The sequence below is a fragment of the Prionailurus viverrinus genome, chromosome D3, assembly GCF_022837055.1.
Source record: "Prionailurus viverrinus isolate Anna chromosome D3, UM_Priviv_1.0, whole genome shotgun sequence".
NCBI classification, from domain to species: domain Eukaryota; kingdom Metazoa; phylum Chordata; class Mammalia; order Carnivora; family Felidae; genus Prionailurus; species Prionailurus viverrinus.
In genome coordinates, this window is record NC_062572.1 from 68,558,463 (window position 1) to 68,581,253 (window position 22,791).

At 41.8% G+C, this 22,791-nt stretch overlaps 1 protein-coding gene across 1 annotated transcript; it reads right to left on the reverse strand.

Annotated features, from left to right (window-relative positions):
• Positions 1-736: 736 nt before the first annotated feature.
• On the reverse strand, positions 737-17,262 carry IER3IP1 (immediate early response 3 interacting protein 1). The gene is made up of 3 exons (XM_047828230.1): positions 17,068-17,262; positions 3,098-3,199; positions 737-1,913 (listed from the first exon to the last, which is right to left on the reverse strand). Exons 1-3 carry the CDS (start codon positions 17,156-17,158, stop codon positions 1,858-1,860), a joined length of 249 nt encoding a protein of 82 aa, XP_047684186.1. The 5' UTR covers positions 17,159-17,262; the 3' UTR covers positions 737-1,857.
• Between the last annotated feature and the right edge of the window lie 5,529 nt (positions 17,263-22,791).

The window sequence follows — 22,791 nt, forward strand, 5'->3', positions numbered from 1 at the left end:
GCTTACAGACCTGCCTTCAAGGGCACTGAAGCTAGAATTGCATTAAGTGGCCTCCAGAGATGAAATATTTTGATGTTCAGTGCTTCACTTTCCTCAGAACCACTTTGCTACAGAATACTCTGATCCTGCCCTGCTGTGACTGCTCTCCAACAGACCGTGAACTCGGGCAGTGCCCTGCCACTAAATGAGCGTGAAGTTGTGCTATAAAGTTTTACATGAGAAATGGCATCAGGTCAAGGTCTCTTTTTTCTTTCCTTTAAAAATTCTGTACAGCCTCGGAGTGCTCTCAAACAACTGCATCTTTTGAATCTGTCCAGTGGATTAAACTTGGGCTCCTGCATCAGATCTTTGTAAGGCCAAAAGAACACTGCCTCTAAGTTATGTTATATGTTAGTTACTCACATGAGCCAGATAATCAACTAAGAATCCCAGGTACATCTCTTCAGTTCAGCTGCGAGCCTGCGACCCAAAGATCATCTAATTCAGGCATGGCCAACAGGCATTCAATACCTGCTCCAAAGTTCTAGAAGTAACTTAAGTCATGGAATAAAAGTTGCTCATGAGTCTCTTTGATGCAATCAGCAATTCAGTTAATTCACTGAAGAAAAAAAGTGTGATGTTTACTTTCATTAAACCTATGCTCAGTGATTTTACAGCAAAGCAAGTATAAAACAAGTGTCACACATGAAACGGGATTCAGTTAACACTGACAGGTTAAGGTACAAAAAACAAATGCTTGACTCGGAAATTTAACTTTATTTACAAATGTTGTCCTATAACAAAGATGGCATTCTATTCCTTCAAACTATCATAACTGATAATTTCCAGAAAAAAACCGTTTACATAGTTTGAATCTTCCTGCATAAAACTGTATTAATGGATGAGCAAATATGGGATGGTCTAAGACATAAAAACAAAATGAAAAACTTATCTAGCATGACTCTCTATTGACAGACAGAATAAAGAATTATACCCCTTAGTTTGCTACTCCAAAAAACAGAAATGTGATAATTTGGGGGAGAGGTAAATACTTCACAATAGTCTTATATAATATAGTTTAATTGTGATTGTTCAGGATTGCTCTTGCAGCCTAATATTTATGCAGATTTTTTTAAAAGTCATTATTGAAAAAAGGGCGTAGACTTTTTCACACAGATTTTTCTACCAATGGAAATATGTAGAGAGTGGTCTGTTCTCATCATTCAGGCCAATTAATAAAATAACAAACGCACGAAAAGAACTTAAAAGCACAACTATCCTGTGACTATCTGACTCACAAAATTAGAATTCTCCCTGAAATCAGAGAGTATTGCTCAATAGTTCTATAAATTTGAATTTGTCACAGCCAAGATGATACATAGACAAAATAAAGAGTTCAAAGTAAAATTATCCAAATTACCTATTTATCATTTTATCTGTAGTAATCACTTTTAAAAAATCCTTTAAATTTTATGTAGGAAGATAAACACTCTCACATCATAGCCACGTCATGAGGAACTTCAAAACATTGAAAATTTATCCCTGAGAAGTGAGAGAGAAAAATCTCTATAAACGTGACAGTCCTGTACCCTTTTAACAATCTTTACCATAGCATGAACTTTTATTAACAGTTAGCAATCAAATGTATCCCAATCTTGGATTGTTACTGCCTCTGATGACCTAATTTTTTTTATAATGAAATTATAAATGCAACATTTGTAAAAAAATCAGATAAATAGGACTCTGGTTTTATTGTCAGGTTTACATTTTTGTCAAGTGCAAGGATGACCAGCGAAGACATGTATATTCCAATAATGACCGAAGTAATAACTTCTGCTGGCATCTCTTCTTCTGAGTCTCCATTTCCCCCACTGTTCTTCACCCAAATAATAAGAGTAATACAATTGCAATTGAGTTTATTATTATCAATGGCACTGCAAAGAAAAACAAAAGTTTGTTACTATAAAGAAAATAGCAGAAAAAAAGTAATAGTTACTAGCATCCAGGAAGGATGAAAATCTCTACCAATGTCATTCATAATCATGTTGCAAACACTTGTAACAAAGGAACGTGCACTGGATCATAAGATCCAAAACTTATTATAAAGAGGGCTTGTGTGACTGGGGTAAGCGTCACCTGGTGCAACGAGATCAATACGAAGCATGTGTGAATGGTGCTGGTGCAATGCTGGGAACACAGCAGCACAGTGGACCCAGGCAGAAGTAGACCCACATGGCTGTGACACTTGACGTTACAAATGAAGAGCACAAGGCGCCTGGGTGGCTCAGCCAGTTACGCATCCAACTCTTGATTTCAGCTAAGGTCATAATCTCATGGGTTGTGAAATCACGCCTCACCCTGAGTGGGGCTCCATGCTGGGTAGGGCTGGGCATGAAGCCTGCTTAAGATTCTCTCCCTCTCCTTCTGCCCCTCCCCGCCCCCAAACAAACAACAAAAACAAAGAGCAAAGACTCCAGTTGCACCACTAAATTTCTTAACTTTTATTTATTTAAGTAATCTCTACACCCCACATGGGGCTCGAACTCACGACCCTGAGATCAAGAGCGGCATGCTCCTGAGCCAGCCAGGTAACCCATTTCACCACTAAATTGAGAGTGAACTTATTTACCATTCTATCTAAACTTGTGATCAAAACAGCTAATAAAGAGGGAGAGAGAGAGGCCCTAATTTTAATTGTTTTAAATAAGTTTTGAACCCTTTTTTCTTCAGTTGCACTAAAATAATTTCCAATAGAATGGCAGACACAGGACTTTTGTTCTTCTCTCAAAAGCCTTGTAGGACTCTAGATGACTTTACTACTTGAAGCAACAGAATTTCCAAAAGGCGAGAACACTGCTTTCAGGTCTGAGAACAGGTTTCAGGTCATGCGAACAGATTCTACCACTGAGCATTCCATTTGCTTCAAGTGGTTTAGACAGAAATGAGAGGTAAACTAAGAAAGAAACCAGTAGCTTCTGAACAGTAAAGCCAGGCTAAAGAGAATAAAAATTGCCACAAAAACAGTATGTGATGATGTTCACCCTCAGAAGCTTTGCTACTTAAACCAACACCGCAAAATTAAAACTTTAAAGAGTGTTTCACTAGTTTTTCTTCTTACCTCTCATCACAGTTCTTACAGATCGAATAAGGTTCATTAGCTGAGATTTAATTCCTGGCTCCTCTCCGAATCCACCAATTCCCTGGTCTGTTCCCCAGCCAACTGCATGATATAAAAATGATTAGCTGTGTTAAAATTTATTATGCACTCACCTTGCTTCCTCATTAGTCATCTTCTGAAAAATTAGCTTGAGTCATTGTTAAAGACATAAAATATAAAGGCATCTGGCTTCAAAGTTATACAGTACTGATTAAATATTGTATATTCTTTACTTTTTGATAGCAGCAACAATCTTATTTCCAGTTTGATTTTATAAAGTACTATATTATATAGTACTTTATATATAAGGTCTAAATTATTCCACGGTGTTTAATTCAGTGAATATGATTGTTGTGACACGCTGACTGGTTTCTTCCTCCTTTTGAAAAATTTTCTTTTAATATTTCTTTATTTTTGAGAGAGAGAGAGAGAGAGAGAGCACGAGCAGGGGATGGGCAGAGAGAGAGGGAGACACAGACTCCGAAGCAGGGTCCAGGCTCTGAGCTGTCAGCACAGAGTCCGACGCGGGGCTGGAACCCACGAACCGTGAGATTGTGACCTGGGCCAAAGTCGGATGCCTAACTGACTGAGCCACTCAGGCGCCCCTTTCCTCCTTTTTTAAACAAAACATTTTCCAGGTCAAAACTGAAAAGCAAGGCATACTGTCAAACTCAATAATTAATTAGCTCAAATCAGAATTTCTAAGATCCAACACAGTATCAGTATGAAAATGTTGCAGCTGAGACATACCGGCTACATTACTTGAGGAAATGTTAAGGGACACCTAGCTGGTGGCGCTTGCTTAGGCTTTCTGAGAGCTGTGCTCCATCCCACCAGCAAGGGCAGGGGACTTTCCCCTCCATCACTCTCCTCATTTCTCAATTCAGAGCTGAGGAACCGAGCCCGCTACCCCACTTATTCTCTGTAAATGAGTCATTTACCTTCTTCTGCATCATTTTCCTGATATTATAAAACATTATTTTTTCCCCTTTACCTGCTAGTTCTTTCTTTATTGTCATACATTCTTCTGAAGACCTACAAGTCCTCATTTCTGCAGGCTGTCTCTTGTCCGCATTTCAGGCCCACTTCTCACATCTTCAATTATTTTGTATCTCCCATGACTGTAGGGCTTAATTCCTGACAGGTTGGCCCTTAATCTCAAAGACGGTCTTTATTTTATACACGAAAGAACCAAGTCTCAGGTAACAAGACTGTAACTCATTTAGTCAACTTTTATTTGGTTGAAATAAAGGTTAAAAAATGGCTGTTTGCTTTTTTGTGTCACATCAACACTGAGATATGCTGTGGGATAAAAGTAATTTAAAAATCAAGTTCACAACAGAGCTGATGTGTTCTGACTAGCACTCCCCCCTCAGGGCCTAGCTTGTGTTGTGCTGACGGCCTTCCCAGTCGGCAGGGGTGTCACTCTTTGTTGGGCTCCCCCAGTACAGACACCATCACAGTCCGACCCTACACCATCTCTTGCAAGACTCTTTCACCAGATGCCTCTGTAATCTAGTGTCTTAACCCTGTGAGTTTTCTCCCTTAAAGGGTCAGATCTTTCTACCTCACAATCATGTGATGATTCCCACTGCCTACTGAATAAAGTTCAAACTCCTTAAACTCACATTCTTGCCCTATATCCCACCACCACCCTCCACGTGTTCCTCATCACTCTCAATGCCCACTAATTGTGGTACATGTTAAAGACAGCTTCTGAGTCACTGCCTTCAGTGTCAGGGCCTTTCCTACATTCCTCTCATATCATAATGAACCTTCTTTCTCTTTGTTCCCCAAATAGCTGACTGACTGTAGTGACTCTGTTCTCCTTCTTGGTTAGTTGTTTTCAAGTGTCTCTCATTAGACTGAATAAAACCCTGGAAGACAGGGACTAAATTTATACTTTCTTCACCTTCCCACTCTCCCGCACCCCCACCCCACTGCAAGTACTTAGTGAATGTTTGTAGAATTGAAGTGAATTATCTGGGTTAATCTGGGACAAGGTGAAATTAGGTAAATTCTAGGACCACAGACGAAGACTTCCACAGAACTCTACTTCTTAATTTTTACGACGCAGCAAGTTATAACATGAACAAATCAATCCATTGTAGCTTTAGGGGAGGGGGGCAGGTCCTCCAATATTAAATGTATACATCTATCCAAGCTAAAAATAATTTTAGAAAATATACCTGCATCTTGCCTGGGCAACGTTACCCTTCCACCTCCAGACGTACTCTCTCCAGCAAGCAAATGTACTTATGCTGCTTTCCCAGCATTTGCTTTTAATGTAGTACGAATTTTACTACAATGTCTTTCCTCCAAATAACTGTCTCACTCTTCCAGCAGCTCAGCCAGCATTCGCCACTGAACGGCAATCCTCTTTTTGTAATTTAAGTTCAAACTGTGGCACCAGCCTTCACCTACTTACAGTGTGGCAACACGATTTCGTATCAGACTCCGCAGACACACAGGACACACAGAATGACGTCCCACCAGCAGCGGTGTCAGGGTCCAACCTGCATAACTGCTACAGGAAAACTTCTATGGGAAAGCAACATGGCTGGGATAACGGACTTACAGAAGCCTCTGTGACAGTTCTGCACAACGAAAATGCAGTGTGGTTCTGGTTCAACACGATGGGATGGGGTCGGGCAGGAAAAAGTTGACCCTGACCCCCCTGGGGTCCCTGGCTACTTCCGAAAATTAAACTGACAAAAACAGATAAACAGGAGAAAAGCATACAAACTCTATTAACTTTTTACATGTACCTGGGAGCCTTCAGAGAAGGCTTCAGTCACTTCAAAGAAGTGACCAGAGCAGGAAACTTTTGAGACAAAGAAACAATACATTTGTGAAGAACTGATAAGATAAAGGGAGTTTGAGCTGAGAATGGGGGTAATAAATGGTGGGAAAGTAACAAGGTTTGTTTATACAGTCTTGCATTCTGGTGAGATCCTCAAGGCAGACTAAGCTCCTGCTTTGGGAAAGGAGGGCAAGGCGGGAGCAGATGGGGAGGGTGACCTTCCTGCGTCTGCCATTCTCTCAGGCTCCTTCAGCTGAAAATACTCAATACTGCCAAGGTGTCATAGTTTGGGGTAGCATGTCCTGAACCTTGAACCTCATCAATGGATACACACTTTCATCTTAGCTTTCACCTGTGAAACCCTACTAAAAATGACAACAGAGAACACAGACTAACAAGAGACACGTTTCCAGGCCAGAGAAGCCAATCAAAATTTGAACAATAAGAAATAAATGAAGAAGAGTGACTGACTCTAAGAGAAAGCTAGACACCTGCACCCTGCAGGAAGTGCACAATGGAACACTGAGGTGAACGGTGCTGAGACTGAGACCCTGGGAAGGTGAGAGGAAGCTCAAAGCGTCGGTGTGGACAACAGGAAGGAAAAAGAGGACTCAGTGAAAGTCTACAAATGAGCAGTGGGCTGCCCCCTGCCCTCCCATCTGCGTCCCCGGACTGACCTGACAGAAGGGCGTGCCACTCACACCATCAAAGGCAAGAGGTTCACTCTCAGCAGAGAACCAAAGAAGCTCCAGAGTGAGGGGTATCCAATGTGAGCGGAGGGAGTGAAAATCTGCACACCGAAGTGTCAGGCTCTTGCCCATTTTCCCCGCGCACCTCTAAGTCGGAGCACGGAACACTGACATTCTGCAGGCAAGAAGTTAGAAAATTACTCTGGTAATTGGCCAGCGGCCCAGGAAGAAAGACTTCAGATACTGATATCTGGGGGGTGGGGGGGGGGGGGGGATCCTCAGCCAAACAGACAACTTTAAGCACCAGTGAGGCCCACCAGCAAACAAGCCCCAACCACACCCATGGCTTCCAATGAGCCCCTCTGAGCCTTACACTTAAAAATGAAGTCAAGGGGCGCCTGGGGGGGCTCAGTCGGTCAAGCGTCCGACTTAGGCTCAGGTCATGATCTCACAGTCTGTGAGTTCGAGCCCCGCGTAGGGCTCTGTGCTGACAGCTCAGAGCCTGGAACCTGCTTCGGATTCTGTGTGTCCCTCGCTCTCTGCCCCTCCCCCACTTGTGCTCTGTCTCTGTCTCAAAAATAAATAAAAACATTTTTAAAAATTAAAAAAAAATGAAGTAAAAAAGAAACAATCTGTAACATGGAAAGAGAACAAAAACAGAAAAAGAGACTCGGAGGAAGAGACAATGCAAGAAGTAGAAGAAAACATTTTTACTATTCATGTATTTACAGTGACTGGTTTAATTTTTTATTTCATTTTTTTTAAGTAATCTCTATGCCCAACATGGGACTCAAACTCATGACCTCAAGATCAAGAGTCGCATGCTCTACTGACTAAGCCAACGAGGCACCCCACAACACATTTTTTAAAATGAACATCTATAGAGAGTAAAGCTATTGGACCTATGGAACAAGAACAGGATGCCATAAAAAAGAACATTAAGGAATCAAGATGGAGCTCTTGTTCTTGCTATGTTAGCATAACAAATTCAAGAGGTTGACAGATTAAGTTGAGAAAACCTATTCGACAAGGCTAACAAAGGGTATATATCTGTCAAAACAACTGGAGTTCCAGAGAGAAGGAAAAACAGGAAGAAATTATCAAAGAAATATTAAGAGATAATATTACAGAACTGAAGGACATGAGTCTTTAGGCCAAAAGGGCCCAATCAGAGAAGAGCTTAATGGGGGGGCAGGGGGAGGCACACATTGTACATTCTCAGACCTCTGAAGATAAGAACACTCTAAAGCCTTTCAGAGAGACCAGTCAGGTTGCACAAAGAATCAGGAAACAGAATGGCATCAGACTTCTTAACATCAATACTGGAAATTAGAAAATTAAGTGAAACAATGTCTTCAAAAAAAGCTCTGAAGAAAAATTAGTTCCAATCTAGAATCCTATAACCAAACCACCAAAAAAAAGCTAGAAGAATGACAGCATGGTTTTTTTTTTTATTGTTCAGCTGTGAGCAATATTCAGTGATAGTAATGTTAAATATGGAATACAGATATCACCAATAATTGGCTGAAAATGGGAGAGATGGGGTAGGGGAAATGTGTGTGTACTTGTGCTCACACAAGAACAAATGTGCTGATGATGGTATAATTATACTAAAAACCCTTCCATAGCAGTAAGTCAGGGATTCGAAACTTGGAAGAGTTGAAAATAATTGCTTTTAAGAAATGAAGCTCAGGTTGAAGAGATGGGGCAGGAGGCTTCTATCTTTCTTTACAAACAGAACAGCTTTTTGACTTTAAACACCACACACACACTATACATTACACTGATAAAGAAAAGTGAAATTTCAAAAGAAAGCCTGTAAAGATGTTCATCCACTGGAGAATCCCCTCTGCAATTAGAAGTTCCTCTGCAGAGCATGAACCCCCTGAGGGCAGAGACAAAGTCTACAAGTAGAGAGGCTTCATTCAGGAATCACTCTGAATATTTAAAATTACATTTTAAAACAAGCTTTAATGATGAATCATGGGAATCTACTCCCAAAACCAAGACCACACTGTATATATACACTGTATGTCAGCCAACTTGACAATAAATTATATATATATATATATATATATATATATATATATATATATATATAAATCAAATCAAGTCAAACCAAACCAGCTTTAAATGGAATTGTTGGTTTCATTTCCTTCACTTGCTTTTCGGAAGTTATCATTACTAAAATCAATCCTTTCCACCCACAGCCACAATCTCTTAGATCTAGGTAAAAAGGACTTGTTTCTACACACCCAGTTTTTATCAGAAAACATAATTTCTGGGGCACCTGGGAGGCTCAGTTGGTTAAGCATATGACTTTGGCTCAGGTCATGATCTTGCTGTTTGTGGGTTTGAGCCCCGTGTTGGGCTCTGTGCTGACAGCTCAGAGGCTGGAGACTGTTTCAGATTCTGTGTCTCCCTCTCTGTCTGCCTGTCCCCTGCTCACAGTATGTCTCTCTCTGTTTCCAAAATAAACAGTAAGTTATCAGTTAGCTTTAGCCTAGTCTCTATTCTCAAGTCCCTAGAATGAAAACTAAATTTTGGGTAGAGAGTAAATCATCTGTCTAGATATTCTATGGACAAACACAAGAGTGACAAGTAAAAGACCAGGTGCCATGGATTATTCTTTTACTCTAACAAATAGCTTTCCCTCCAACTGCTACTTAGGGAGTCTCGGTTGTTTTCCTAAGGAAACTGGCCAAAAGCTTGAAAGAGTTTTGTCCTTTTTTTTTTTTTTTTTAAAGGAGAAAGATTTAATTCTGCAGCTCTCTTGACACTTCCATAGCTAGAGGGCCTAGAAAAGAATAAATGATAAGACCTGCCAGCACTGGCCAGCTGCCATAATTTTAGGAATAGAATTAAATATAAAAGTTAGTTATTAGCAAACACCAAACATGTTCTGCTGCTGCCCAGACTTCAAAAAGTCATACACAAAATAGCAATCCATCCAGATTGAGCCAAAAACCTTCAGCTAAATACATTCTGAAGAAAAAGCATTAGCTACTGTTCTGAGGGCTGGCTGACCCTGGGCAAATCTCAGCCTCTCTAAGATCAGTTTCCACATCTACAAAAGAGATGAGTGTGCTTCACTTTGTCAATGTCACCAAGTTTGTATGTGAATCAAATGCCATCACAGACGTGAAAGTACCTAATAAACTACACAAAGAACTCTGCTAACATATGTTTTAAAAAATTACCTTGATTAAGGGGCGCCTGGGTGGCTCACTGGGTTGAGCACACAACTCAATTTCGGCTCAGGTCATGATCTCATGGTTAATGGGATCAAGCCCTGCATCAGGCTCTGTGCTGACAGCGCGGAGCCTGTTGGGATTCTCTCACTCCCTCTCTCTCTGCCCCTCCCCCGCACATGCGAGAAAGAGAGAGAGAGAGAGAGAGAGAGAGAGAGAGAGAGAGAGAGAGAACGAACGAACTCTGGCTCTCTCTCTCTCTAAACAAACATTAAAAAAAAGAAAAAATTACTTTGATCAACAAGATCAAGGTAGAAGTAAACGATCTGGTACACTTGGACTAATCTCTCGTGGGTCCACGTAATTCTCAGCCCAATGTAATAATTTCTGCTTAATCTGTGATGAAATTCAACAAATGCTTTTCAGGAGTATATATTTACAGACATATAGTTACAGATCTCACTACTCTAAACTCTAATATTACATTGGCTTTGGAGCAGTCACTTAAACCCTGAACCAAAATACCTTGTAATAATATTTTAATTACTTGCGATGGACTGAATTGTGTTCTCCCCACATTCCTGTGTTGAAGCTTACATGGAGATGGGGTCTTAAGGAGCTAAGTATGGTTATGTGGGTCATAAGGGCAAGGCACTAATTTGATAGGACTGTGGCCTAACAAAAAAGAGGAAGAAAGAGATCTCGATTCCCCTCCTCGCTTCCACCTAGCCATGTGAGGACACAGTGAGAAGGCGGCCATCTGCAAGCCAGAATACCCCCACCAGAACTCAACCATGTTGGCACCCTTATCTCAGACTTCCAGCCTCTAGAACTGTGCGAAAATAAATTTCTGTTGTTTAAGCCACCCAGGCTATGATATTCTGTTATGGCAGCCAGAGTGGACTCATAATGTTTCATGTACGAAATGCTTCTTTTGTAGCACTCATAACTACTACTGGACATGATCCTCGTCAAAGGGATACATACTGGGCACCATAAGCAAAAACTAGTAAGAATAACTTGGACAGGTATTAAAATTCACTATGTCTTTTTTTTTTCCTTGCACAAAAAGGGAATTTGTGTCATTGTGAAACACTAGAGGATACAACACATTCTCTGCACTGCAATCAAAATACTGGTTCAACTATTTGAATAAACATACAGCTCTCAAATCAGGAATTGCAAGAATACGATAATGGTAACATTATTCATTTACTTAGAAACTACTCACTGACTGATGGAATTGTAAAAATGAGAGAATCCCTGTCATCAGCCTACTGGAAAAGACGGAATGAAACTGCAGTGGTGCTACGGCCCACGGAATAGGTCAGTGATGGTTTCTGGGAGAGGCAAATGGCAAAGATATGCCTTAAAGGTCATTCTGACCTAAGTCAAAGTCACTGAAGGCGGAGAAGTATGAGTAGAGAAGAGAGAGAACCATGGTAAGAATAGCACATGGGGTAAATACTGCAGAAGGGTCAAAGAAGGGAAGGAAAGGGAGGAAGGGACACATCATAATGTGATGTGAGTTTATAAGTCACACGAGGAAGTCTGACTTTTATATTAAAGGCTATGGATGTTAGAAATTTCAAGAATTTCAAACCACTGAGGAACACGTTCAGCTTCTCATGGAAGGTAAAAGAAAGAGAAACAAAATTGGAGGGAGGGGACCACTGAGGAGGTTACTATAAAAATCTAGGCAAGAGTTAAGAGCCTACATAAACAATATTTAACAAATACTTAAAATATTTTAAAATTCTATTTTAAAACATATTTAGTTGTTTTTTTTTTTACTATTTAACTTTTTAAAATCTTGTCAAATTTATTCAAATTCCAGTTAGTTAACATACAGTGCAGTATTGGTTTCAGGAGTATTCAAGTGCTTCATCACTTACAGACAACACCCAGTGCTCATCACAAGTGCCCCCCTTATACCCATCACCCATTTAACCCATCTCCCACCCACCTTCCTCCATCAACCCTTAGTTTGTTCTCTATCATTCAGAGTCTCTTATGGTTTGTTTCTTCCTCTTCCCCATATGTTTCTCTGTTTTGTTTCTTAACTTCCACATATGAGTGAAATCATATGGTATTTGTCTTTCTCTGACTTATTTTGTTTAGCACAATATACTCTAAGTCCATCCACATCATTGCAAATGACAAGATCTCATTCTTTTTGATGGCCAAGTAATATTCCATTGTGCATATATATCACATCTTCTTTATCCATTCACTAGCTGATGGACATTTGGGCTCTTTCCATAGTTTGGCTAGATATTTTGTTTTTTATTATTATTTTTTTTTTTTTTGTAGTAGTAATCACATGAGGGTCAAACTCACAACCGAGTCCTACCGTCCTCCGACTGAGCCAGCCAGGCACCCCTAAATAAAGGTGTTGTTGTTGTTATTTTTAAGTAGGCTCCATGCCCAATGTGGGGCTTGAACTCGTGACCCTGAGATCAAGAGCTATATGCTCTACTGACTTAGCCAGCCAGGCGTCCCTTAAATGTTTTAAAACAGCTTATCCACTTAAGGTATGACAACGTAGGTTTTTCCTTAGCTCTGGGACCATATTCAAAACACATGTTCAGATAAAATATCTGTGCTACTTCTGGAGAGAAGAGGAAATGAAGACAAAGTTCTAGGAGGCAAAGTATTAACATTTCCGGGGCATTCTAACAGTTTTGTAGCAGTGATTTTCATTTAGGGGCAAAAAGCTAAGTCACCTGCAGAAATTTTGGAAAAGACACCGGTGAACTTCACTTCTGGAAAATATTAATGCAGGTCTGGAGTAAGGTCTGGGCATTGTATTCTCTTTCAAGATCATTTTGGCAATTCTGGGTCCATTTCCTTTAGAAGCAACATGTCAGTTTCTGTAAAAAGCCAGCTGGAATTTTGATAGACATTGCATTAAATCTGTACATCAATAATATTAAATATTAATACTAAGTATTAATATATTCATCTTTTTAAAAGTTTATTTATTTTGAGAGAAAGTGAGACAGAGAGAGAGAGAGAGAGGAATAGAGAGAGAGCAGGGGAGAGGCAGAAAAAGAGGGAGAGAGAGAGAATCCTAAGCTCTCTTGCAAAATAAAATTTTTAAAAAATGGGTAGAAGATTTGAATAGACATTTTTTTAAAGACACAAAAATGGCCAACAAGTATATGAAAAGGTGCTCAATATCACTTATCATCAGAGAAATACAAATCAAAACCACAATGAGAAATCATTTCACACCTGTTAGAATGGCCATTATCAAAAAAAACCCCAAAAAACAAAAAACAAGAGATAAAGACACTTGGGTAGCTCAGATGGTTAAGTGTCTGACTCTGGATCTCAGCTCAGGTCATGATTTCGTGGTTCGTGGGTTTGGGCCCCCCCATCAGGCTCTGCGCTAACCACGCAGAGCCTGCTTGGGATTCTGTCTCTCCCTCTCTGCCCCTCCCCTGCTCGCGCTCACATGCTCGCTCTCTCAAAATAAAAAACAAAAACAAACAAACAAAAAACACCCAAACTGTAGATGCAGGGGGAGGGGGGAGAGACAAGAGATAATAAATGCTGGCAAGGATGTGGAAAAAGGGAACCCTTGTGCTTGGTTGAGGGAAATGTAAATGGGTACAGTCACGATGAAGAATAGTGTAGAGGTTCCTCAAAAAAATTAAAACCAGAACTACTACATGATCCAGCAATCTCACTTCTGAGAATGTATCCAAGAGATGAAATCACTATCTTGAGATATCTGCACGCCCATGTTCACTGCATTATTCACAATAATGCCAAGAAACAACTTAGGTGCCCACTGACAGACGAGCAGAAAAAGGAAATGTGGTGTATATATAAGGTGGAGTATTATTCAGCCACAAAAAAGAGAAAGCTGCCATTTGTGACAACGTGAGTATATCCTGACAGTATTACAGCAAGTGAAATTAAGTCAAAGACAAATATTGTATCATCTCACTTACATGTGGGATCTACAAACATCAAATTCACAGAAACAGAGTAATATGGTGGTTGCCAGGGGTTGAGCAGTGAGGCAAATGGGAAGTTCCTGGTCCAAAGGTACAAACTCAGTGATAAGATGAGTGAGTTCCAGGGATCTAACGTACCGCATGGTGACCATGGTTAACGATACTGTACTGTATACCTGAGAGTTGCCTTGAGAGAAAATTTTAAATGTTCTCGCCCCCACAACCACAACAACAAAATTACAATTATGTGAGGTGAAGAACACTAACTGCGGTAATAAGCGTCCCGCAGTATATCCGTGTAGCCAACGATCCTTGTACACCTTCAACTTACGCAACGTTAGACAGGCACACCTTGCTTCGTTGCTTGCCTTTATGTCACTTCCCCGATACTGTGTTTTTTTACAAATTAGAGGTTTGTGGCAATCCTGTGTCAAGCAAGTCTAACGGCGCCATCTTTCCAACAGCTCACTTTGTGTCTCTAGAGGTGTCACATTTTGGTAATTCTCGCAGATCTCCGTCTTTTTCATTATTATCGTGTTTGCTATGGTGATCTCCATTGTATCACCTTCCACTCACTTCTCAACACATGCCAATTTGGATTTTATCCACAGTTACAGCCACCTGTGTAGAATCACCAATGACTGCTATTACTCTGGATGCTTAGGACGCTTTTCCATCCTTATCTTATTCCTCAGAACGTTCCACTGTCGTACTACCTCTCCTCCTAACACTCCTTGGCTTCTGTGAAACCCACTGCTACGTGTTCCCTCTTCTCTTGTTTTGCTCACTCAGCAACTTCTCCTGTCAGTTCTCCCATCTCTACGTAAACATTAAATACTCAAAGAGATTCTGGGACTGTCCTGGTCACCAATTCTCTTTGTCATCTATTCTTTCCCTGAGACATTTTCTCTCTCTACGTGGTGGCTTCATTCATCACCTGTGCTCGATAAACTCAAATGCAATCTCTCCCGTGACTCTTGCTTCTGTTCTATAGACTTAACTCCCAACAGACTATTCCACATCTGCACTTGCCTATCTCACAGAAATCTCAAACTCACCACGTCCAAAACTTATTTCACTATCTTTTCACCTTCTTACCCACCACTGCTGCCCTCGTTTTTCTTCCAGTACTCTCTACGCCTTGGTAAAGGTACTACGTTTCACTCAGGTGCTTAAGCCAGAAAACCAGGAGATCTTTGACTCGGACTTTTTCTTCCCTCCCTCATTCCCAACATCCAAACAGTAAATCCTGCTTTTTCTACTTTCGAAATATCTCCTGATCGGTATTAGTCTCCAGGACTACCATAGCAAAGTGCCGCAAACTGGATGGCTTAACACGACAGAAATTTATTTTCTCACAGTTCTGGGGACCGGAAGTCCAAAATCAAGGCGTCAGCAGAGTTGGTTCCTTTTGGGGCCTCTGAGGAACGTTCTCATCTATGCCTCTCGCAGCTTCTGGTAGTTACCGGCAATTCCTGGCATTCTCCGGTGTCCAGCTACATCCCTGCACTCTCTGCCTCTGTTGTCACTTGGCCTTCTTCCCCCTGTGTGTGTCTCTCTCTCCATATATGGACACCTCATTGGCCTTCCTCATCCAGTGTGACCTTCTCGATTACACCTGAAAGAACCTATTTCCAAATACTGTCATCTTCACAGGTACCAAGGGTTAGGACTTCAATGTATCTCTTGGGGGAGAAAAACCCAGCCCCCGTAAGATCTTTTCTACTTTTCTGCATAGTATACTAGTGAGGAGACAGACTTCTGAGTCAGAACGCCTAAGGTGAATCCTAGCTCTGCCACTTTCTAGCTGTGTGATCATAGAAAAGTTACTTCCTCTCTTTGGCGCGTCAGGTTTCCCATCTGTAAAGTGGGGATGAAAACAGTACCGATCTCACAGGGTGTTGTGAGGGTTACACGAGTTAATAATCTAAGCAAAGCACTTGATACAGATCCTGGTACGTGGTGTTCAGTGTTAGTTATTATTACACCCAGTCAACTGATGTGATACCCACCATTTCTATTTGCCCTGTTTGAAATGGTGCCCCCCACACCCACTATTCTACCCTGTTCAGTCTGTTCTCCACACTGCAGTGAGAAGGATCTTGCAAATAACACGAATCTGGTCATGTCACTACTCTGTTTAAGACCTTGTTTTCACCTGCCCCAGTTTTCACACTCAGTGTTACTCCTCACCCTCCCAACTTCTCCCAACCTTTAGCCTTCACCGAATTAACGTTTACGCACTTATCAGATTTTGGGTTAGACCCGCTTCATCCACGAAGCTTTCAAAGATTCACGCGTCAGCGTTTCCCTGCACTTCTGTTTCACAATATTCTGCATACGTGTCATTATTCCTTGTTCATTTTTTAATTTAAATGAACTTCCATTAGAAGGGCAAGGGGACTGCTGTAACCCCACCTCCTAATTACATGGGCCCAGCACACAGTTTGTGCTCAACAAATCTGAAGGAATAAATGGGTCTGAGTTTCAGTGATTCACACAGATATGTCTGGTACGCTTGCAGACGAATGATGGTATCCTTTGTGTATCTGGCATACCTGTGCAGATAAATGACGTCACATCACAGACTATCCTGTCTTAATTTTGCCTCATACAGCAAAAAGTGGCCTGCGCGGGATGGCACGCAAATCGCTGTATTGTGAGTTACCAGCGGACATAATTGTGTCTTCATCTTGCTATTCTTAGATTCTAGCCTGGCACACTGTAGGCATCCAATAAGCTGTGCTGCATAAACTTTTCTAGGAACGTGGGTAGCTGGATGTCCTGATAATCCGAACACTGTCCCTTTCCTCCTATCCGCAAAGACCAGGAACCCTACGGCCCTCCATCAGTTCATTCTTCTAATTACCCACACTCCAAAATGAGCCACGCCCCTCCCTCTGTACCTAAAAACTCAGACCCCAGGTTTCTGACCATTAAAAACAGTCACAGACGAGTGCATTAAATTACTAACCTAAACAAACCGCAGGGGCAGGGGCGCCCCTGGGTCTTCTGTATCCCTCCCCATCCCGACCCCGGGGGTCCGGCACGCAGGGCGCACCTGTTAAACAATCTTCACCCCGTGTTGAGCTCAAACTCGGTGAGACGGAAGTGGCTCGGCTTCCTCCCGTCAAGGAAGGGCCCTAAGAGTAGAGCCCTCGGCCTCCCGTCGGTCCCGGCCCAGGCTGTCCCCTCCCGCGGCCCGACCGGGCACCGCTCTCCCGGGGCTCCGCCGCCGCCTCCCCCCCTCCCCCCAGCCCGGCCCCGCGGCCTCACTCACTGTTCTTGAGGAAGCGCTCTTCGTGCAGCACGGCGATGGCATTGACGCAGAGCAGGGCCGCCTGCAGCAGCGAGTATAACGTAAAGGCCATAGCCTCCCGGAGCCGCCCGAGGCCCGACCGTTCTTTCTCCCGCCGCCGCCGCAGGGGACGTGGCGCCGCCACGACCAGCGCTCTCCTACGGGAGCCGGGCAGGCCCCAAACGCGCTCTCCCAGAAGCTCCGCCCCCATCCGGCTAGACCCGCCCCACGCTCACGTCAGCCAGGCGGGTCGGCTCCGCTGTCTAGACCTGTGAGGTCCAGTGCCGTGGCCAGCCACGCGTGGCTGCTCAAAGCTGGAAACGTGGCTGGCGGCGGTTGGGGTGCTGTAAAGTGGGAAAGACTGTACACACGGGATTTCAAAGGCTTAGGACGAAAACAAGAACGTCAAATCTTTCGTTAATTTTTAAATGTTGATTGCCTGTTGAAATATTTTAAATATATTAGGTAGATAAAGTGAATTGTTAACATTAACTTCTGCTCTTTTTTTTTTTAATGTGGCTATGAGGACATTGTTAATGACATGTGAGGCTTGCATTGTATTTCTTTTGAAATACACTGTACTTGACACTCCCCCGAGCTGTATGGGATGTTAATATTCCTATTTTACAGATGAAGAAACAGAGGCTTTGGCAAATACATTTGTTAAAACTTTAAAGTGAAAATGACATGTACTAAAATTACTCAGTGAGAAACAGTCTATCTTTGATCAAACTAGCCAGGCCTCTATTGAGCCCTCTTCTCCACTAGGCCTCAACCTCAGCCTATGGAAACTAGACTCTCAACACAAATGATTTCATCCACTTTCCTGCCCCTCCCTTAAACGGTAGCGTAGTTCCTAATAGCTGAAGGCCACATCCTTAGGATGACCCCAGCCCCCCTTAAAGAAAGCTCAAGGCTGCCAAAAGTATTTACTGTTTGTTCTAGCCAACCTGAAAATAGGCCCCTGACCATCCTTTCTTGCAACATTTTACTTAAAAAGGCCTACATTGTGACTCCTTCCTCTGTGCCTTTGAGATGTATATGTATTTCCTGTAATTCAGGAGTGTCTTTCTGACCTGAAAGCCATTCCCTTATAATATAATCTTCAGAAAGAATAGGGCCTCTTGTTTCCCAGTGTCTGTGGGAGGGTAGAATCCTAACTTTGATAATTGCCAGCTAACAGTCCCAACTGGCCAGTCAACATTTATACTGACCACCCCTCTGTCATTTTTCCCATCTTTTGACTTTACAGAGCCCCTGTTCACCTCCTTTTCTTCTCTCTCATTCTCCCTTTAAAATGCCCTGTCTTGGGGCGCCTGGGTGGCTCAGTCGGTTAAGCGTCTGACTTCGGCTCAGGTCATGATCTCACGGTCCGTGAGTTCGAGCCCCGCGTCAGGCTCTGGGCTGATGGCTCAGAGCCTGGAGCCTGTTTCCAATTCTGTGTCTCCCTCTCTCTCTGCCCCTCCCCCGTTCATGCTCTGTCTCTCTCTGTCCCCAAAATAAATAAACGTTGAAAAAAAAATTTTTTTTTTAAATAAATAAATAAAAAATAAATAAATAAAATGCCCTGTCTTGGGGCGCCTGGGTGGCTCAGTCGGTTAAGCGTCTGACTTCGGCTCACGTCATGATCTCGCGGTCTGTGAGTTAGAGCCCCGCTTCGGGCTCTGTGCTGACAGCTCAGAGCCTGGAGCCTGCTTCAGATTCTGTGTCTCCCTCTCTCTCCGACCCTCCGCCGTTCATGCTCTGTCTCTCTCTGTCTCAAAAATAAATAAACGTTAAAAAAAAATTTTTTAAAAATGCCCTGTCTCCTCTGTACAAATTAAAATTGAGTTCAGTTCACATTCGACTCTCTTTTCTATCCCTCTCAGTAGTCTCAGTATATTACTGATTAAAATCTATCTTTACCATTGTAACTGGTGTCTAGCTTTGTCTTTGACAGCAGCAGTAAGAGGCTGAGTCTGATCATGTTGAATTTTAGATATTGAGGCCAAGGATGCAAATTAATCACCTCCTGAACTTCTCATGGTCCCCTAAAATAGAAAATAGAAAAGCAGCACATTAGTCCCAGAAAGGACTTTAGAGGCCCATGTGCTGCTGCTGGAAGAGACACTAGTCAAAAGAAAAAAAAAAAAAAAAGAATAATTAGTTAATCTGCCAAGAAGAAATTAAGCTTAAATAGGCCAGCTAGTTAGTATCTATAGGGAAGAAGAAATGTATCATTTCCCACAGACACACATAAACACCATCTCCAAAATCGGCCCTAAATGCAAATCAGGTAGGGAGAGACACAGGAGGATAAAGGAAGTAAAAGAAACCACAGGATACCAACAAATCCTCCAGTTTCTGAAGGCCCACAAAACTTGACACTGGTGACAGAGAAGGAAGGTTGTTCCTGTAAGTGGACAGTGACCAATCCAGGATTTCTACCCTGGGCTGGGAGAGGGGAGACGGCATCCAGGGGGACTTGCCTGGAAGCTTTGCTTCTGCAGTGAATCATAGGTTTTACTAGATTGTATACTTAATGAGGAGGAGGGTCGTGGGGGATGCCTGGAGATTTGGGGGATAGATGCAGAGGAGGTGGGGTAAACCTCTCAGTTACCTCTTTGTGTCACCTGCCCCTGGGTCACAACTCACGTGATCCAATTCTTTTATTTTCAAAAGAATCAGGTTAACCTCTCTGGGCCTCTGTTACTTCATCTATAAAATTAGGTGATTATGCTCTCTAAGGCTCCTTCAGCCCCCAAAATCTCCAGATCTAGCAAAAGCAGCTTAAAATATAAGATAATGTACAGGTGCTAGTACCACATTATCTGATCCACTATTTTTCAAAAATCCAGGCTTGTAGACCAAGCTGATAATGGCAGATGATATTTTTTGAAAGACTTGTTCCTCTGATGTTCCTACTTCCGACAAAATTTAAAGGCCTGGAATTTTTAAAATTTATTTATCAAACAGTTGTCTCGGCTTAGAAAAAAAATCTGCCTCCAAACAAAGAAATGGGTAAAATGCATATTCTGCAACTTAGTAGCTTGAAAAAACAAACAAACAAACAAAACCCAACTGGGTCAGGCCTATTTAAAATCAGAGCGTGGGGCATGGTGCTGAGCTGTTGATGTCCATGTGGTACATTTTCATGCGTTCACGTTAGACATTCTATCAGATACTGCTGCTGAGTAGTTTTCAATTTCAGATACAAATTTCTCCTTATCATTTGTGTCAAGTGTTGTTTGGTTTGATTTTTTTTTAATATGAAATTTATTGTCAAACAGGTTTCCATACAACACCCAGTGCTCATCCCAACAGGTGCCCTCCTCCATGCCCATCCCCCACTTTCCCCTCCCTCCCACCCCCCATCAACCCTCAGTTTATTCTCAGCTTTTAAGAGTCTCTTATGGTTTGCCTAAGTGTTGTTTGGTTTTTGTCTTCAGACCATTAGATGGCACACTTTGGCATCTTGGACCACCTTGCCACAGATGTTCTCTGTAGCACTATGGAGTCAATGTTTTCATTCCGTTGACACAAATCGAAGAATGAATGCCTTCAATAAAGTTCCTTTAGGTAAGGGGGAGCAATGATTAAGACGATGTCTAGGGTAATCTTTATGTTTGGCCCCGGATTAGATGTGGGGGGCAGGGTAGATGTAGTATTCAAATTTACCTTTTAAAGTTAAATGCTCCAGGATGGACTCAGTCCTTGGACTTAGGAGAAATTGCATTGTTGAACTCAAATTTGTGCCCTGTGGTGTTATTATCGATGCCTTTGCCTTATAATTTTCCTGATCCTTGACTTTGGGTTCAGCTACATGACTTGCTTTGGCTGGTAGAGTAAAGAGGAAGCAATGCTGTGCCAGCTCTGAACCTAAAGGCCTTATGTGTTTCTTTCTTGTGCCTCTGACGTTGCCATGAAAAAAACCCAAAAAACAAAAAACAAAAAAAGCATGCCAGAGCTGGGCCACTGGTTCCAGGAGAAGGATGAGAGACACTTAGAACAGAACCAATTCACCCTACTCAAGTCTAGCCTAGATAAGCAAATCCGTATCCAAGTACAGATCCATGAGAATAGACAATTGCTATTTTAAGTCACTAAATATTGGGGTTGTTTGTCCACGGTATTTTTGAAGGAACAGATCTCTACTCATGGTCACTTCCTTGGTGATCTAATTTATTCTAACAGCTTGACATTTGTATACCCTGAAGACTCCCAAATTTATTTATTTTTTTTATTTTGGGGGGGGAGGGGCAGAGGGAAAGAGAGAATCTTCTTTTTTTTTTTTTTTAGTTTATTTATTTATTTTGGGAGAAAGCACACGCACAAGCAGGGGAGGGAAGGGGGAGAGGCAGAGGGAGAGGGAGAGCGAATCTTAAGCAGGCTCCATACTCAGCACAGAGCCCTAGGTGGGACTGGATCCCACGACTTTGGGATCATGACCTGAGCCGAAATCAAGTGAAGACTCCCCAATGTATATCTCCTACCCAGAACTCACCCATGGACTCTGCTGGTATTTCCAACTGACTACCACTTGGGCGTCTAACGGACATCTCAAACTTACCTTGCCCGAAGCTGAACTCCTGATTTCCCTCCCAAACTCACTTCTCTTGCAGTCATCCATGGCAATTCCATCCTTCCAGTGGTTCACGGAAAAATCCTTGGATTGTCTTTCACTCTCTCCCTTTGTCTCACACCCTGTATACAATCTGTCAGCAAACTCTTTTGACTTTAACTTCGATATATATCCAAATCTGACTATTTCTCATCTTCTTACCACTAAAACCCTGGTGCAAGCCATCATCCACTCGTGCATAGATGTATACAATAGCTCCATGGTTTTTGCTCCTCTACCATTTCTTCTCCCCAGAGCCGTCCATGTACTTCTTTCAAAGTTAAGTAAGGAAAGTAATTTATTTGTTGAGAGAACTGGGTCATTTGTTCTGTAAGACTTCCCACATTCTGGATTTTGCTGAGTGTATCCCCACGGTCCTGGCTGACTTAAATACTATGCACAATACTCGAGTCATCCATCTATAACAAAATGAAAACACTTGCTGATTGAAGAAAATAGTTGCTATTTAAACTGATTTAAACTGACTGCAACTTTTCACTCACTCAGTGAAAAATACCAGGTATGTGGTAAAGAAAAAAAGTTTGCAAGCCAGATCTTAGAATAAGTCTACCATAAATGTGCTGGCTGCTCTCTTTCCATTCCTATTTTTAAATCTCAGCGTTTCTATTCCTGTGTTCATTAAAAACTAGTTCATTAAGGTAAGGATTATGTATGTTACTTATCAAAAATTTAGACTCACCTTGAAGAATGATAAAAATGGATTATTCATTTTTAACGTTTTTGTCCTAATATATTTTGAGATATATATATATGTGTGTATATATATATATATATATATATATTATTGTTTAAGTCTGAGATATGAATCAATGATGACTGAGGTATGTTTGCTTTTAATCCTGTTATTTACAATGGCAACCTTGAGTTTAAGTGGGTTTATGGCAGCAGAATTCACCTAAATGGGTTCTATTTGAGGTAAGCATTGGACTAAAATAGGAAAATCCCACAAGAAGAGCCTCATTCATGTTTATGGATTCATACAAGCTATTCCTGTTACGAGACTCAAATGAAACCATTTGCAAGCTGAAAGCCTGTGCATTATGAAGTGTGTCTGGAAATAGGGCTCTTGAAAATGGAAAGTTTCT

What these genes read in the sequence shown, in the direction of transcription:
- IER3IP1 (XM_047828230.1), bottom strand. Translation starts at nt 17,158, where the DNA reads ATGGCCTTTACGTTATACTCGCTGCTGCAGGCGGCCCTGCTCTGCGTC. An exon ending in AGAGCGCTTCCTCAAGAACA is followed by an intron (nt 3,200 to 17,067) that starts GTGAGTGAGGCC and finishes TATATCATGCAG; the next exon opens with TTGGCTGGGGAACAGACCAG. An exon ending in TGTAAGAACTGTGATGAGAG is followed by an intron (nt 1,914 to 3,097) that starts GTAAGAAGAAAA and finishes TTTTCTTTGCAG; the next exon opens with TGCCATTGATAATAATAAAC.